The sequence below is a fragment of the Leptosomus discolor genome, chromosome 8 (assembly GCF_034619465.1).
Source record: "Leptosomus discolor isolate bLepDis1 chromosome 8, bLepDis1.hap2, whole genome shotgun sequence".
Classification (NCBI taxonomy): domain Eukaryota; kingdom Metazoa; phylum Chordata; class Aves; order Leptosomiformes; family Leptosomidae; genus Leptosomus; species Leptosomus discolor.
The window spans coordinates 60,338,079-60,352,357 of NC_141398.1; the positions used below are offsets into that span (position 1 = coordinate 60,338,079).

Consider the following 14,279-nt stretch of genomic DNA (forward strand, 5'->3'; position numbering starts at 1 on the left):
CTGTAAGAGCACTGAAACCCTGCCTTGCTGCTCCCCCGCTGCGTCCCCGCCGCGCTTGCCCGCGCAGGCTTTGTGCCTCTTGCCCTTTTGCTGCTGCAGGCACGGAGGTTTGGTCCTGGGCTCTCCCGGACCTCAGGTTTCTCTGGGCTCTCCTGCTGGTGGGTAGTCTAGCCTTCAGGCTCCTTCTTCCAGATCCCCTGGGCAGAACTCATCCAGCAGCGGCCCCGCCTCGCTAGCCTTCAGCCAAACTCCCATCACCAGCACTCGCGACGTTTTTCTCCTGCAGCATCTTCCAGGCAGCGGCAGATGATGCACAGACGGGGCTCGTGGGGCTCAGCCCGGCCCGTGACACACGGAGGCATTTAGGCAGTTCTGTCGAAGTGCCTGGGCTGTACGTGCAGGGGTCCTCACGGTCACCCCATCCTCCGAGACGCAACATCAGGAAGAAATTGCTTTAAAATGGTGCCTTTAAAGCAGCTTTCTGAGCCTTTCCCCTTGGAGAAGCTTTGTTTCCATCCGAGGCTGTGCAGAGACGCGAAGCCTGCCCTGCCCTGGGATTGTGCCTGGCGCTCCAGTTCTGCTCTTACCGCTTTCCCTCGCGGCTGCGTCGCTGGCATCGCTGGCTTTCGGGGTCCCAGATGTATCTCGTCCTTGTGGCAGCGGCTCGAGTACAAAGTGGCTCGGAGTTCCCGTTACCGGGATGTTCTCTGCAAAGGGATGAAGCGAGAGCGCATCTCGCAGGGACCTGCCATCCCAGCAACGGCTTTGCGCATCTTCCCTGCAAAGGACTTTGGGTTAACGCAGTCCCCCGAGCGGTGCGACGTTCGTGCCTCTCTGGTGCCTCATCTCGTAGCCCGCCTGCGTCCTTATAATTACGAAGCGAGGCCTGTGCAGGGGGGGATGAGATACCATGTCAGGCAAGTCTGTGACCTTCCTGCGATTCTCCGCTTCCCGTAACAGCAGGATATTTGTTTTGTTGCCATAGAAAACCTGCCCGGGCGGGATGGCAGGGTACCGAGTTGTCACTACAACCGTCGCCTTCCAGTGAGCCTGAAAGGAGCCGCGTGTCCCCGAGAACAAATCAGATGGTGTTTCCTGCCACCTCCTCAGGGGTAAAAAAAAAAAAAAAAAAAAAAAAAAAAAAAGGAAAAAAAAAAAGTGTTAGATTGACAGTTTTGGAAAGCAAAGCGTTCCATCTATCAACAGAGCAGACAGCAGCGTGGCGCAGTCACGGGAGCGCATCATCCCCTGCCTCGCAGCGGCTGCTCCCGGCTGCGTGGCCCGGCTGCGGCGGGCAGGAGGATGGTCCTCATCCCCCAGGACACCGCAAATCTGGAACATCTTAGGGTGGGTGGTGGTAGTGCCGTCGACGTCAGACCAGGATCCGATCTCCCAGCTTCTGTGGGACGGTGGTCCTCGCTTCCCTTCCCCGGGGAGGGCAGGGCTTCGCCGCTGCCAGCCCGGCGACAGGTTGCTGCAAGAGCCAAGCGGTGCAGCTGGTGGCCCCGTGTCCCCTGTGGCCGCTATTTCCATGGCCTGGAGGGCAGCAGCACTCTGGGGCCAGGGCATGGAGTCGTGGGGGATGCGTGGGTCTTTCAGGGACCTGCTTTCATCCAAGAGCCTCCGCCGCAGGGACGGGGAGTCCTGCCAAGGAAAGATGGGAAAGGGGCTCCCTGAGCGGGTGAGTGCCCTGATCAGGGTGCCTGGAGATTGCAAAGCACAACGGGGTGACTCTGCTGATGCCCCCTCCCCCCAGCATCCCACTCCCCAGACTGTGCTGAGGCTCCGGGGGCAGCGAGTGGGGATGGGGGGGGGGGTGTTCCCAAATAGTTTTCTGTGGAAGAACCTGACCCCGGCAGAGGCTGATGGGTGCTGTGGTGGGAGCAGGAGGCAGAGAGCTCCGTGAAGCTGAGCTGCATCAAGCCATCCAGGGCTCAGAAAGGACCATCCCTTTCCCAAGAGTATTTCCTGACCCTTCTCCAAGAGTATTTTCCACGTTTTTGCATGCAAGACCTCTCCTCTGCCAGCAGCTGGAAGGCGTCAGCCTGCCTGGACTGCCGTTCCAGGATGGCAGTTCTTGTTTTTGTGTAAGACAGATGTGTATTTTCAGTGCTTTTGGGTATCAGAGGCACTTGGGTGAGCCCTTCCGCCTGAGGGGAGAGGTCCTGCAGGTGGGCAGGCCCTGTTGGAGGCTGGGAGAGGCTGGGAGAGGCTGGGAGGGCACACGGCGTGGGTCCTGCTTGTCCCCAACTGCGCTAAGAGCAAGCCGCGGTGCTGGGGGACGGGCAGTGGAGGCGACATGGCTGCAGGGACAGTCGTGGCTGCAGGGACATTCACTGTGTGCTTGTCCTAGGTGACACCGGGGCTCGAGGGACAAGAAGGGGAGCTGCTCGTGAGGGGACCCTCCGTCTTCCGCGAGTACTGGAACAGACCCCGAGAAACAGCGGACGCCTTCACGCCCGACGGCTGGTTCAAAACAGGTACCACGGCGGCTTCCCCGCGTGGCCGGCAGCGAGGGGTGGGGGTGGCAGCAGCTCCAGTTCAACCCCTGGCGTTCCCCAGTTGCTGGGGGTGGTTTGGAGATGGGGGGCGGGGGTCGCAGCTTGGCTGGGAGCGCGTGCTTGGAAACACCGGGCTCAGAGGGGCTTCGCTTGCCTTGGCCATAATCAGTCAATAACGGGGTCTCTTTGGGGTTGCTTGCTTGAAGCGCGATATGTCGGTGCTTAACGTTTTCTGGGGACTTAAACTTTGCAACTCAGCACCTGAACACCGTGTGGGATTTAAGCTTAACTCACCCGGGGACCACATCAGTGGAAAACCCCCACGCAGCTCTGAGGTGCTGGGTCCGTCCTGCCTCCCCTCTTGCCGCCAGCGTGGTGTCTGCGGGGGAATTTTGCTCTCCTGGCCGTAGCTGAGTGTTTCAAGACAAAGGTGTGTAGGGTCGAAGCCGTGAGCACGGGCAGCGCAGCAGCGTGGGGCGGGCTGGGGTCATGGGCTTGGCCGCCGGCACCATGAGGGAGCTCGTCAAGGAGCCATCGTTTGTCAGTCAGAAAATACTAATTGATGGAAAGCTGAACTTGCCGGGGACAAATGACAGCGGGTGTCTTCAGTGTGGGAGTGGTTCAGGAAGAGGGTTTTGAAATGCCAGAATATATTTTTAAAGTGAAAAGTCTGAGTCTTCCAAATAAAGAGACCTTTTAATTTGAAACCCAGGCTCATTTTATGAGAAGTGGAAATGAAAAGGAAATGTTTCTTTTTCTGGGTTTTCTCAGGATTTGCTTTTCCCTTTTGAGAGAGGCAAATGTTTCTGAAACGTGAAATGTTTCCAGGGATGGGAAAACCTCTGGTATTTGCTTCTTTGAAATCAAATTCCACCAGAAGCTAATACCCTAATAACACCGATCGCAGGCGGGCCCTGCGTGTGCCTCGGTGGGCCTTATCAAACATTTGCGAACAGCAAAAAGATCCCGTTGTCCTGCGGTAGCAGCAAACGCCGTCAGGCTCGTCCCTTCCTGAAGCTGCTGTGGCTCGGGCGGCAAGTTCTTGTGGCTAATCCTGCCCGCCACGTGGGGTGACAAATTCGGGAGGGTACCAGGCCGAAGCCCTCTCCCAGACGGGGTAGATGTGACCGGCCATAAGCCACGTGCTTCAGGTTACGCCTCCAGCTCCGCGCGTCGTGGCGTGGTGAGAGACCTCCTCGGGCAGAGGCTCCCGTCCCCTGTCCCCCTCCTGCCGTTTAGCCTGGATACTAAACCGGCCGTGGGATGGGTTGGCGGGCTCTGGCCCCGGCTGCCCGTTGGCATCTCGGCGTGCCCACCTTCCCGCCGCGGCCGGGAGCCGGTTGGGGAGCGCAGGCAGCGCCTTGGCCTGCCTGCACTGAGCCCAACCGCTGATGAATCCCGCGAGTGCCGAAGGGTGGAGTGGCTCGTTCCTGCCTGAGAACACATTCCGCGGCTCCGACGCTCCCGTTCCCCCCTGTTACTGCGTGTTAGCAGGGCCGTCGAGGCAGGAGTCAGGCTGGATTTCTGATGCCTTCTGTGTAATCTTATTTATTTATGGTTCCTGAAGAAGCTGTGATTTATTATTATTGTTATCCCGAAGCAGCCGTGGAGCTGCCCTGCCGGCAGTGTCACCGCGGGTCCCCATCCCGGGCGGGTACCGCAGGCTGGGACTGGAGCATCATCAGGCGATGCCGGGTGCGGGGCAATCAGCTTTAAAAATTTTTTTAGTCAACGCTCCTGATGAATATTTCAGATGCAAAGGAATAGCGTGCATTAATTATTGCAAAGAGATGTCTTTAGGAGAAAATGATTTTGAAATTCAGTTTAATTTCATTGTAATGCGCTGCAAACAGGAAGGGAGTATGTGTGTTTAATTGGCTCTCGGGGGTAAGGCCGGGAAGATGGCATGCCTTTGTCACAGGCCATTAGTGATACAGACTGCATAATGAGAGAGTACAATCAGCTCACAGCTGCCGGCTCCTACGGGGAGAGAATGATATTAAATAGAAATCAGTATAAATTAAACTTAACCCTTTCACTAGCTGAGCAGAGCTCAGAGCTAGAAGTAAGCGGAGGTGGGGGGAGAGAGGAGACAGGCGTGGGGGGTTCAGGCTGGGTCCGGGGGTGCCTGGCTCACCCCCTCAGTGGCAGACCCCCAGCCAGGCTGCCTCCCCGGCATCCCCCACAGCTGCCTCGGGAGGACAGCAGGCTTTTAACGCTCTTCCCCATCCCGTTCCCTTCCTCTTTGCCTTTCTTCCCTTCGTTTCTTCTCCTGGCCGCTTGCTCCGTCTCTCGCCGATGTCGGGTCGATGGGGTTATTTTATTTCCCAAGCCTTGGTGCCATGAGCGAGCCCCATCGTCCCTTGCTTGCCCTGCCTGCCCCTGCCACGGTGCCAGCCTTTGGAGATCACTCGGGGGATGGCAAATGTCCCTGTGGTGGTAAAAAAAAAAACCCTCCAGGGAACCAAGGAGGTCGCGTCCCATCATAGCGACTGGGATCTGGAGGGTGAGTTCCCCCCATTACGCAGCGGTGGGTAATTTTTGGAGTGGGGAGCATACTGGCAGGATCCAAAAGAGACAAAGCCTGGCCGCTGCCGGGCTATGGTCTGCTCGGTCTGCCGTTTGCAGGTCGTGTAGGTCAGGGTTTTAAAGGGGAGGCTGGGCGCTCGGTGCTCCCGAAACCCAGGCGGCGGCGTTTCTGCCCCCCGTGCTAGCGTTCGTCTCGCTGCCGGACCCTCGTGTCCCACCGAGTGACCTACAGGTCACCTCAAGCGGATGACAGTGTGCTTGCAGAGGGTGGCTGGGTCCCCCACATCCCTCCAAGGACACGAGGAATGAGGTTTGGAGAGGGTAAAACTCGGAGACGGTGAAGGTAACTCCTCAGCTGCCGCGTTACTGGGGAGCCGAAAGACCAGCGGATCAGAATAATTACTGCAAGGGGAACCCCGGCGTGTTGCTCGTGCTGCGCCTCGTCAGGAGTCCGTCCCTGCTCTGGGGTGGCACCGCACGGAGACGGGGCGTGCGGGGAGGGTTGTCCCGCGGTTGGCACCCACCCCAGAAGGTGGTGATGTCTCCGCACGCCGGGCACCGGCCGCGGGCTCCGTGCATCCCCTCCCCGTGCGTTGCTGCCGTCTCACGAGGTGGCACGTCCCACTGGCGTGGCTAAGCCTGATCAGTTTGGGGCTCTGCCTGGGTATCCATCCTCAGAGCTTGCACACGCCAAGCCAAGAGTCACCGGAGCTCCTTCCCTCCGTTGGTTTTCCCTTCCGTACCTGCCCCCAGGGTGCGGGATGATGCTCAGACCTTGCGGGGTGCCCGCTGAAGCGTTCCATCGGTGCTGGTCTGGGCTGCTTTTCTGCAACGCGAGGCTCACAAAGGAATCTTGACTTTTTAAGTCTTGTTCTGGCTTACTGTACAGGTCATTTGTTTCCCCAGGACCTTCCTCAGGCCAGTTCTCCGTTTCTGATCGCTGTTCCTGTCGCTGGAGATATTGTGGGGTTTTTTTCAGAAGGTGTAGGAACCAAAAAAAAAAGAGTCAACACTTACATGGCAGCAATCACTTTCCTCTCTGATTGACAGCTTCTTTATTAAAATCCCCTTTTCTCCCATGAAACTGTCTTCCCCAAGAAAACAGCCTCACGTTGAGCGTTGAGGACAGTCATTCCCTCCATGACAGGAGACAAAAATGAGCGATGCAGACTCTGCCCTCCAGCCCTCTCTCCGCAGCGTGATCCTGCAGCTCCCTGCTCGGTTTCTAGGGAAATCTTGGAAAGCCCAGGCATTTAGTGCCACGACTGCAAACCTGTGTTTCCTTCCCCCGGGACGAGAGGCAAATGCCGCGTGTGTGCCGTGCGGGAAGCCTGTGCCGGCATCCCTCTGCGAACGTGCCTGTTTTGTGCCTCCAGTTAGAGAAGGAACGGGTACGTGTGTGTGTGTGTGTTATGGGGGAAAAAATCAGACAAAAAGGCATGGTGCTGCAGTGACTTTCTGGTGGATTCAAGATCGTGGCTCTTTTGGGAAGCATCTGAACTCGTGGTGATTTACTGTTGCTCCCGTCCTCTTTATTTGCACCTTTGTCTGCTTATCTCTCCACCTCTCTCATTTCCATCTGAGTAAATTTGATTATTTTTATTGTATTAGCGCTGTTGACAGAGCTGCTTAGATCAAAGTCCCCTCCAGCCATTTCCAAGGAGACTGCTGGGTATCCACCTCCTGTCATACATCCAAGTGGCACTGAGCCCTCGGAGACCGAGACAAACCCAACGGAAAAATGCCCACGGCCGTCTGTCTCCCGTCGCTGCGATACCTTCCCAGCTGTCCCGCGCCCTGCGGGGTGAGGGGCGACCTCCGAGCGTACTCACGTGCCACTGAAGAGGAAGGTTGGAAGAGAAAAATAAGGAAGGAAGAAATGTTTTACGATGAGGGTGGTGAAACACCGGAGCAGAAACACGGAGAGGTGGTAGAAGCCCCATCCCTGGAGACATTCAAGGTCGGGTTGGACGGGGCTGTGAGCAACGTGCTCCAGTTGGAGACGTCCCTGCTCACGGCAGAGGGGCTGGACTAGGCAACCTGGAAAGGTCCCTTCCACCCCAGGCTGCTCTAGGAGCGCTCGCCGAGCGAACCCCAGGAGCTGGAGGAAAGCAGCAGGCAACCACCAGCTCTCCCTGGTCATCCCGCTCCCTGGTCGTTGTTCATCCATCCCGGCCTTGCGACGCTCGCCTCGCTCGGGCTCTGGCCCGGTCAGGTTGTGTTCTCTCTGCCCGGGAGGCAGCGGTCGTCTGGCAGCGAGTGGCTTCGGAGGCGTGGGGTGGGGGGACGGAGGGTTTGGGAGCGTGGTGGAGGCGCGGTGCCCGGGCACTGCCCGTGCGCCGGCGTGGTTTGCTGCCAGCGCAGGGTGCTTTCTCCGGAGGAATCTGGCAGTACGGTGGTGTGCGCAGGGGGAGTGATAAGATCAGAAAGCAGACTTGTCCCCGGGGGAAGGCTGGCTTCCATTCACATTTGCCCATACATCCAGAAAATTAGAATCTGGTGTATTCAGGGAGATTTATTTTCAATTACAGGTTAAGGCTGAGACATGAAATAGCGCTGGGTTTGAAAGTAGTGCATAAATCCTGCAACAAATCCATGTATCTCAGCTCCATATAATAAGATTTTATTGATTGCTATATTGTATCTGTCAGAATAAAACTCTCTTAATGCATGCATCAGGATGGAGAAGATAGAAAGCTTGTTGGTAGGAGAATCTGATTCAAGAATCAATGCACTTTGATTAATACGTCGTTAAGAAAGTAAGAGTTATTTAACTTGTTTGGTGCACATTTCAAAATGATGACTCTTATCTTTTAAGTTTCTTTCTTTAAGCTGCGTGTAAAAAAACAACCTAGTAACGGTTCTTCACGTCCTGCTTTATCGCTGAAGTTTTGCTGGGCCACAAACCCCCCAGACTCCCACTACCGGTAATTCCTGTGGCCCAAAAGATTTCCCATACGCTGTGGTTGAAGGTTTTAGAAGAAAAAGAGGACCTGCAGGGTGGACCTGCTCCCTCTGTGTTCGCTCTGGATGTTCTGCAGTGAAAAAAGGAGCTCCAGAGGGGGGGAAAAAAGAAAGGAAAAGTTGTTAATCTGGAATAAGACATCACCAGGAGGAAGGAGAAGCGCCCATCAGTTCTGGCAGGCTTTCTGCCTGTGCTGGCTGAACACGCCCTGCTCGCAGCTCGGGCCTTTCCGCTGTCGGCTGCGAACTCGGGCACCGAGGACGAGCCTTGGCTTAGCTGGGAGCATCCTGCTCAGCCCTGCGGTTCAGTTGCTCCAGAAATGGGACCTGCACTTGCTGCAGCCTTCCTCAGCCAAGGGAAGAAGCCCAGTGACCCTCTCAGACTGGTTTCGGGGACCTCCTGGTGTGTGTCTGTCCGTCCTCTTTGGTCTGAACTCCCCAGCCCGTAGCTGGCACCGGCTGCAGACACTTGCCGTTCCCAGTCTTTGGAGATTTCCACTTCGGATGGAAAAGGCAAAGCTGCCTGCAGTTTCCCAGCGCAGAGAAACGTGGTGTTTGTAGGCAGGGGTCATCCTTGGCCAGACACAAGCCCTTCCTCCCCTCGGGCAGGTCTCCAAGGAGAAGGGGCAGGAGAAGCAGCAAGCGACGCCCACCCCGTCCCTCCGGGCACAGGCTTTTTCCCTGGCACTTGCCTGTCCCCGGAGACAAGCAGGTGTTTCCCTGCCAGGGGAATTGCTTACATTCGTGGGTGTAGCACCGACACCTGAAACAGAAAATACTTTTAGCTTGATCAAGGCAGATTATAAATAGAAACGCACCTAATTAGCATCCTAATCTGCAGGTTTTCTGTTTGTTTGCGGCGTCTTTCCTAGTCGCAAATCCAGTGAATGCAAATTCTATTTTTAAAGAAACGATTCCTTAATTATAACGCGTTGCAGACGATGTGACTTACCGGTTTGGTGAGCCCACCAGATGAAGCGTTGGCTCCCTCCGAGGCTGGGCTGAAGGAGCTTCTTTGTGAGCCTGCTGTAGCTTAAGCTGGTGAGGCAGGCAGGGCGGCAGCGCTCGCTTGCGTCCTTGGCTAGAGGCTTAGAGCTTGGGCCCACGTTCCCCCAAATGAAAGGACACCCCAAAAAATGTCAAACGTGCCCCAAACACAGCTCCACGTGCTGCTTTAGGAAGGCTGTCCCACTGGATCTTCATGGGACAGGAGCAGAGGCTGCAGGCACCTACCGGGCAGCCTCTCCGGTGAAGCCAGACCACCGGTGTGCTGGGCTCACGTTTCCCCCCCCAGCCCGCATTTAAGAGAGGTTTCTGGAAGTAAAAACATAAAGATGGTGTGGTGCCTGGTGTGTCAGCCGTGTGTAAAGGTTCCTGTGTAATCTCAGAAGCGTGTGTGTGTACGGAACGTTTTGAGAGAGATACACGGAGCACTGAGGAGAGGGAATTCACTTTTTCTGCTTCCTCTGTCAGTATTTATTCTTTCTCCTTGAGGGGACGACATTGCCAGGTTTGCCCGATGGCTGGAAGTCTCAGGGTCATCAGGACACAGCGAAATGGGACCCTTGTGTTTCCCTGACTGCTCGCAAGACTGGTGTTTTCAGCAGTTCGGAGAGTGACTCGGGATTTTTGTAGCTGTAAATGAGAGCAGCTTTTGGCACAGAACTTGTTTACTCTCTGCAAAGCTCTGCTCTCGTTGTATCAAACGTCTTGGGTGCCAACCCTGTACTTGTTGGAGAACCTCTGCCACGCAGAGTCCAGCTTGCAGAGGCGTGGAGCAATTGCACCCCGGCTGAGGCTCGGTGAGAGCAGCAGGCACCTGCATCTCCAAAATCCAGGCTGTTCCCTCGCAGTCTCTGTTTGCTTTTCCCTTCCAAGCCGTGCTACGGCAGCGCTGCTCCTGCAGCCTGAAGGGAGAGGGGCTTGCTCAGGCTCTGACTGCCGGGAATGACTCTCCCCGTCCCATCCCAGGGATTAATGGAAGGAGTCCCGGCCGCAGCTCCAGCTGGGTTGTGTTGTAGAGACGTCAAGCTGAGCTCTGCAAGCCTGGCAGAAGATCTGGCAGGACAAATACAAGCCAGCGAGGGGGTTAAGAGGCAAAGTGGCGGGTTGAGCTCAGGATGTGGTAAAGAAATGGGCTGAACGATTGTCTTTCTCATGGTACTTGGCAGAGCCCGTTGGCTGGTTGGCAAGGCTTTCTTTCAAGTGGCTACTTACGGCTAGATAAATAGCCCGTCTCCTCCAGTGCAAAATGAAATGGAGGGAGAGGTCAGTGTCGAGCCAGCTGGGTGGGATCCCTGAGCAGTCGGGCAGAGGACAGGACCGTGGTCCCATCGCAGGCACTGACAAAGCGTGTGTTGTCGTGGGTACGGCTGGAGTGGGGCCCCGGCGATTTTCGGTGGTCCGTGCTCATGGGAGACTAGTGTTTGCTGTGTCTTTAGTGCCACCGGTTGCCCCGTGGCCACGGGACTTTGGAAAGCCTCTTCAGCAGGAGGGATAAAGGCTGCAGAGGGTTGTCTGCAGCAGTGAGTGAGGGGGCGGATTTACTGCACCCCGGCAGAGAGCGTCAGGGGAGGAAAGGTAGCGCTTCAGCCGGACCGTGGAAGCGATCACCCCAAATCCAAAGAGCGTGCGGCTTTGCAGATGCCGGGCTGGCACCTCGCGGCTCCAAACGGGAGTTGTGAGTCCGCGTGCAGACGGTTTGTGCTTCCCTCTTCGGGTGCTTGCCAAGCCGAGCCTGCTGCTGCCCGGCCTCCTCCTGTCCAAGCTGCCGTACCCAGCTCTCACCGTGGGGGTTTCACTCTGGCAACAACCTGGCGGGAGTTCAACCGGCGAGTCTGCTCGCTCGGGGCTTTCGTAGGAGCTTCACCCCGCAGAGGCTGGGGGGAGCCGGGGCAGAGAGCCGGAGCTGCCCGGCAGAGATGCTCAAGCCGTGGGTTTTGCGTTGGGCGGTGCTGCGGGCCCGTTTCCCAGCCGCCCCACGCGCTCGTCGTGTCTCGGGGGGCTTCTTCGCGTGGCATCTCGCACCAGGAGCTTCCCCTAAAGCAGCCCACGGGTGGGAAAGGCCGCTTCGCCGGCCGTGGGGACGCCTGGTCTTCAGGCCTGGCGGGTGGCGGTCTCCAGCCCTGACACCCGCCTGTCGCCAGAGCTGCCCGGCTCGAGAGGAAATCTGCGGAAACTAGACCTTCCTTCCACCTTCACCGTCTCTCATTTTCCTGCCTGATTTTGCGTCCTCAGCTTTCCCTTCCTCCTCGTCCGCCGGGTTTCCCGTGGCTTGAGGCGCTCTGCTGGTGCCCGCACAATCTGTTTAGCTCGCTGAACAGCTCTCGGCGTTCGATTTACATAACCCAGCACAGCCGTCAGTGGAGCAGGGACGGGGAATTGCACAAATTGATTACAGCTCGCAGGACGAGCCGGGGAACCGGTGGCCTGATTTCCTTCCTCCACAGCGCCAGGAAAGCAAAGGATCGCTTTTAGCAAGCGCCATCCAAGTGCCAAGCGCCGTGGCGAGGTTTTCTGTTGGGGTGGTGATCGTGCTTGGCGAAGAGCTGAACGTCTCTGGCTCTGAGAGGCTCTTTCCCTTCAACAAGAGTCATCCCTCTGGGTTTCGTTCAAGACAATTGAGAACGTATTTACTTACAACTAATGGTATTATGCTGTAAGCAAAAGTATAGGCTTCTGTATATTTAAGCCAACAATTTAAGGCAGATCTCTTTCCTCATATCCCACCGCTGCCTCTCTTAGTCAACAGCCTCCCCTCGTTATCTCCGCTTTATTGAATGATTTGTCTCACCAGAGACTGGGACAGGTCACGGCACGGAAAAGAAGAGGTAGTGCTCTCTTTAGCTGAGGCGTAATTGATCCCTCAGCTGTTCTGCAGAGGGCAGGAGCCCAGGCAGAGGGGCTTAGTCTGATGTTTTTATTATTACAATTATTATTTTTAGCCGTGCACGCATGGTTACCACGGTCTTCAAAGTTTCGCCAGCCGAGCGGCAGCCGGGCTGCCACACCTTGGAGCATTTACTTACTTATTAGGCTTTGAGTTTTCTTTTTCATCTTGTTGTCTGCGGGGATTTCTATAAATATTTAAATGCTAATGTGAAAGAAAACGTTTTTCATTTTTACTTACCCATTTTCTTTTCTGGCTTGTCCTCTGGGCAAACCCATCTGCAGTAATTCTGGCTGTAGGCAGCGGGGGGGGCTCCCTCCGCCCAGCCTGCTTGTGTCGTATCAGTCACCCATGAGTTCCTGCTAATGATGAGTGAACTTACAAAGTCTTGGCCGCCTGGCTGGCAGAAACGTTCAAAGGCTCGGCTGGTTTATCTGCTATTTTCCATTAGAGGAGTCTGGCACCCTTGGAGCAGGGGCTGCAGCCTCTTTGGGCTGGGGAGGCGTCACCTGCTGCTCGTCCTTCAGGTCTGTGATGTGCTGAAGGGTTGGAGAGGCTCCTGGTCGTGCTGAGCGTACCCAGGAATGAGGTACAGCTCTTCTGCCAAGGGCAGGCAGGACCCAGGGTGCTGCCAGACTTTGCCGAGGTCTGAGGTTTCGGTTAATCCGTTCGGTTCTGTCCTCTCCTGGCTGAGAGCTGGCGCCCAGGACTTTGTCTGCTGGTGTGTGTCACCTCAGGGGGTCTGCCGCCAACCCAAGCCAAGGCTGGAGCCGGGACCATGTGCAGCAACCCCCGAGGCCCTGAAACACTAGTTTGTGCTTGCTAGCCAAAACCCGCTGGCCGCTTGGGCACGCTGGGAAGCCCAGGGGGTGGGAGAGGGGTTGGGGTTTGGAGGGGATGCGGTGGACGAAGCTTTCTGAGCTCCCCTAATGTGTCTGCAGATGAAGGTGAGGCTGCCAGCTCTGCTCACCGGGGGGTTTTAAGAGAGCTGCCAACAGCCCTGCCAGCCCTTGGGGTGAATCCTGCGTGAGGGCACGGCGCAGCAGGACAAAGCCCCTGCCTAAATGCTGCCTTGCCTTCCCTCCTGCCTTCACCCCAGGAGAAAAAGGCCCCTCGCGAGCCGAGGCAGGGCTGTGTGGTGGGTGGCACGAGCCCACTCCCAGCCGTGGGGTCGGGGTTGTAGAGCAGAGCACGGCCCGGGGGGGATTTGCACCGAGCGGACTTCAGGGTGGCGAAGGAAACTGCGAGGGCAGAGCCGGGGGCAGCGTGGGGGCAGCGAGCACCATCCCGGCTTCTCGCCCTGCTGCCTGGGAGGGACCGTAAACTCGAGGAAGCTTTGAAAAATAGGGGTGTGAGGGGAAGGTATCACCGATTTATCAGCCGAGACAAGGGGTAGCTGCGCTCCTCATCTGTCCGGCCGCGAGTCCCTGACTCCCCCCATCCCCTGGCTGGAAGCAGAGTGGGGGAGAGCACGGCTCAGCAATCCTGGGTTGAAATCAGACTCGTCTTATCTCCAGCTTCCGCCTCCCAGGTACCTGAAGACGCTGCCAGCGTTCCCAGCACCGCTCCATCTCCCGCTCCACGGGTGCAGCCACACAGCGTGGGGAGGAGTGCCTTATTAGCGCAGCTCTTTGTGAGATGCCCTTGAGTGGTTTTGTTTTTTTTTTTTTCTCTTTTTTCTTTTTTCTTTTTTTTTTTTTTCCAGGTGTAAATGCCAGGGGAGGCTGTACCAGTGCTTCACATTCTTTCATCTCGGCAGGGTTTTGCCCTTTCTCCCAGCGTGGCTCTGACAGCAGGCTCAGCGCTGCTGCCTGTGGAATACCAACTTCCCCATGGCAGAGCATGACAGGAATTCATTCCAGGCTGGGTTGTTGGTTTTGTTTTTTGTTTTTTTTTTTTTCGTTCTGCTTTTCTTTTTCCCTCATGCTGGATGCATCAGGGGTCTCTGGAGAAGTTTTGAGAGGTGGGGGGAGTCAGCTGCTTAACCCCCTCTCTCCCAGGAGCAGGCAACTCGCAGCAGACCCGGCAGCTCTCGCAGGCAGGGAGGACTGCAAAGCAGCTCCGAGCTGCGATGCGATTCCCATCCCCTCACCGAGTCGGGGGGAGAGGAACCGACACGCCGTGATGTCCCTGTGCCCTAGGATGTCTCTTAGTACCAGCCATTAGGGCAGTTGGAGGGTCTGTTCCCCACTGGCTGAGCGCGCAGCGCCTGCCGTTAGTGCTAATGGGAGTGAGGCGTGCGCCCGGAGAGGCGAGGATGCCCCTGAGCTACAAATCTACTTGGCAATTTTATTATGTAAATAAATGGTGCTTGCACATACACCTGCTGCTGCCGCCGCTCGTGGTGATGTTCGTGGCAAGACACGTAAACAAACAGCGATCCCGTTCTAATAGAT

At 56.6% G+C, this 14,279-nt stretch overlaps 1 protein-coding gene across 1 annotated transcript in view; it reads left to right on the forward strand.

The window, feature by feature from the left end:
* The window catches only part of ACSF3 (acyl-CoA synthetase family member 3), a 61,367-nt gene that overhangs the window by 30,212 nt on the left and 16,876 nt on the right, over positions 1–14,279 (forward strand). The window contains exon 6 of the mRNA XM_086468883.1: positions 2,354–2,480. Coding sequence (XP_086325009.1) covers positions 2,354–2,480 — 127 coding nt within the window. The remainder of the gene's footprint in view (positions 1–2,353; positions 2,481–14,279) is intronic.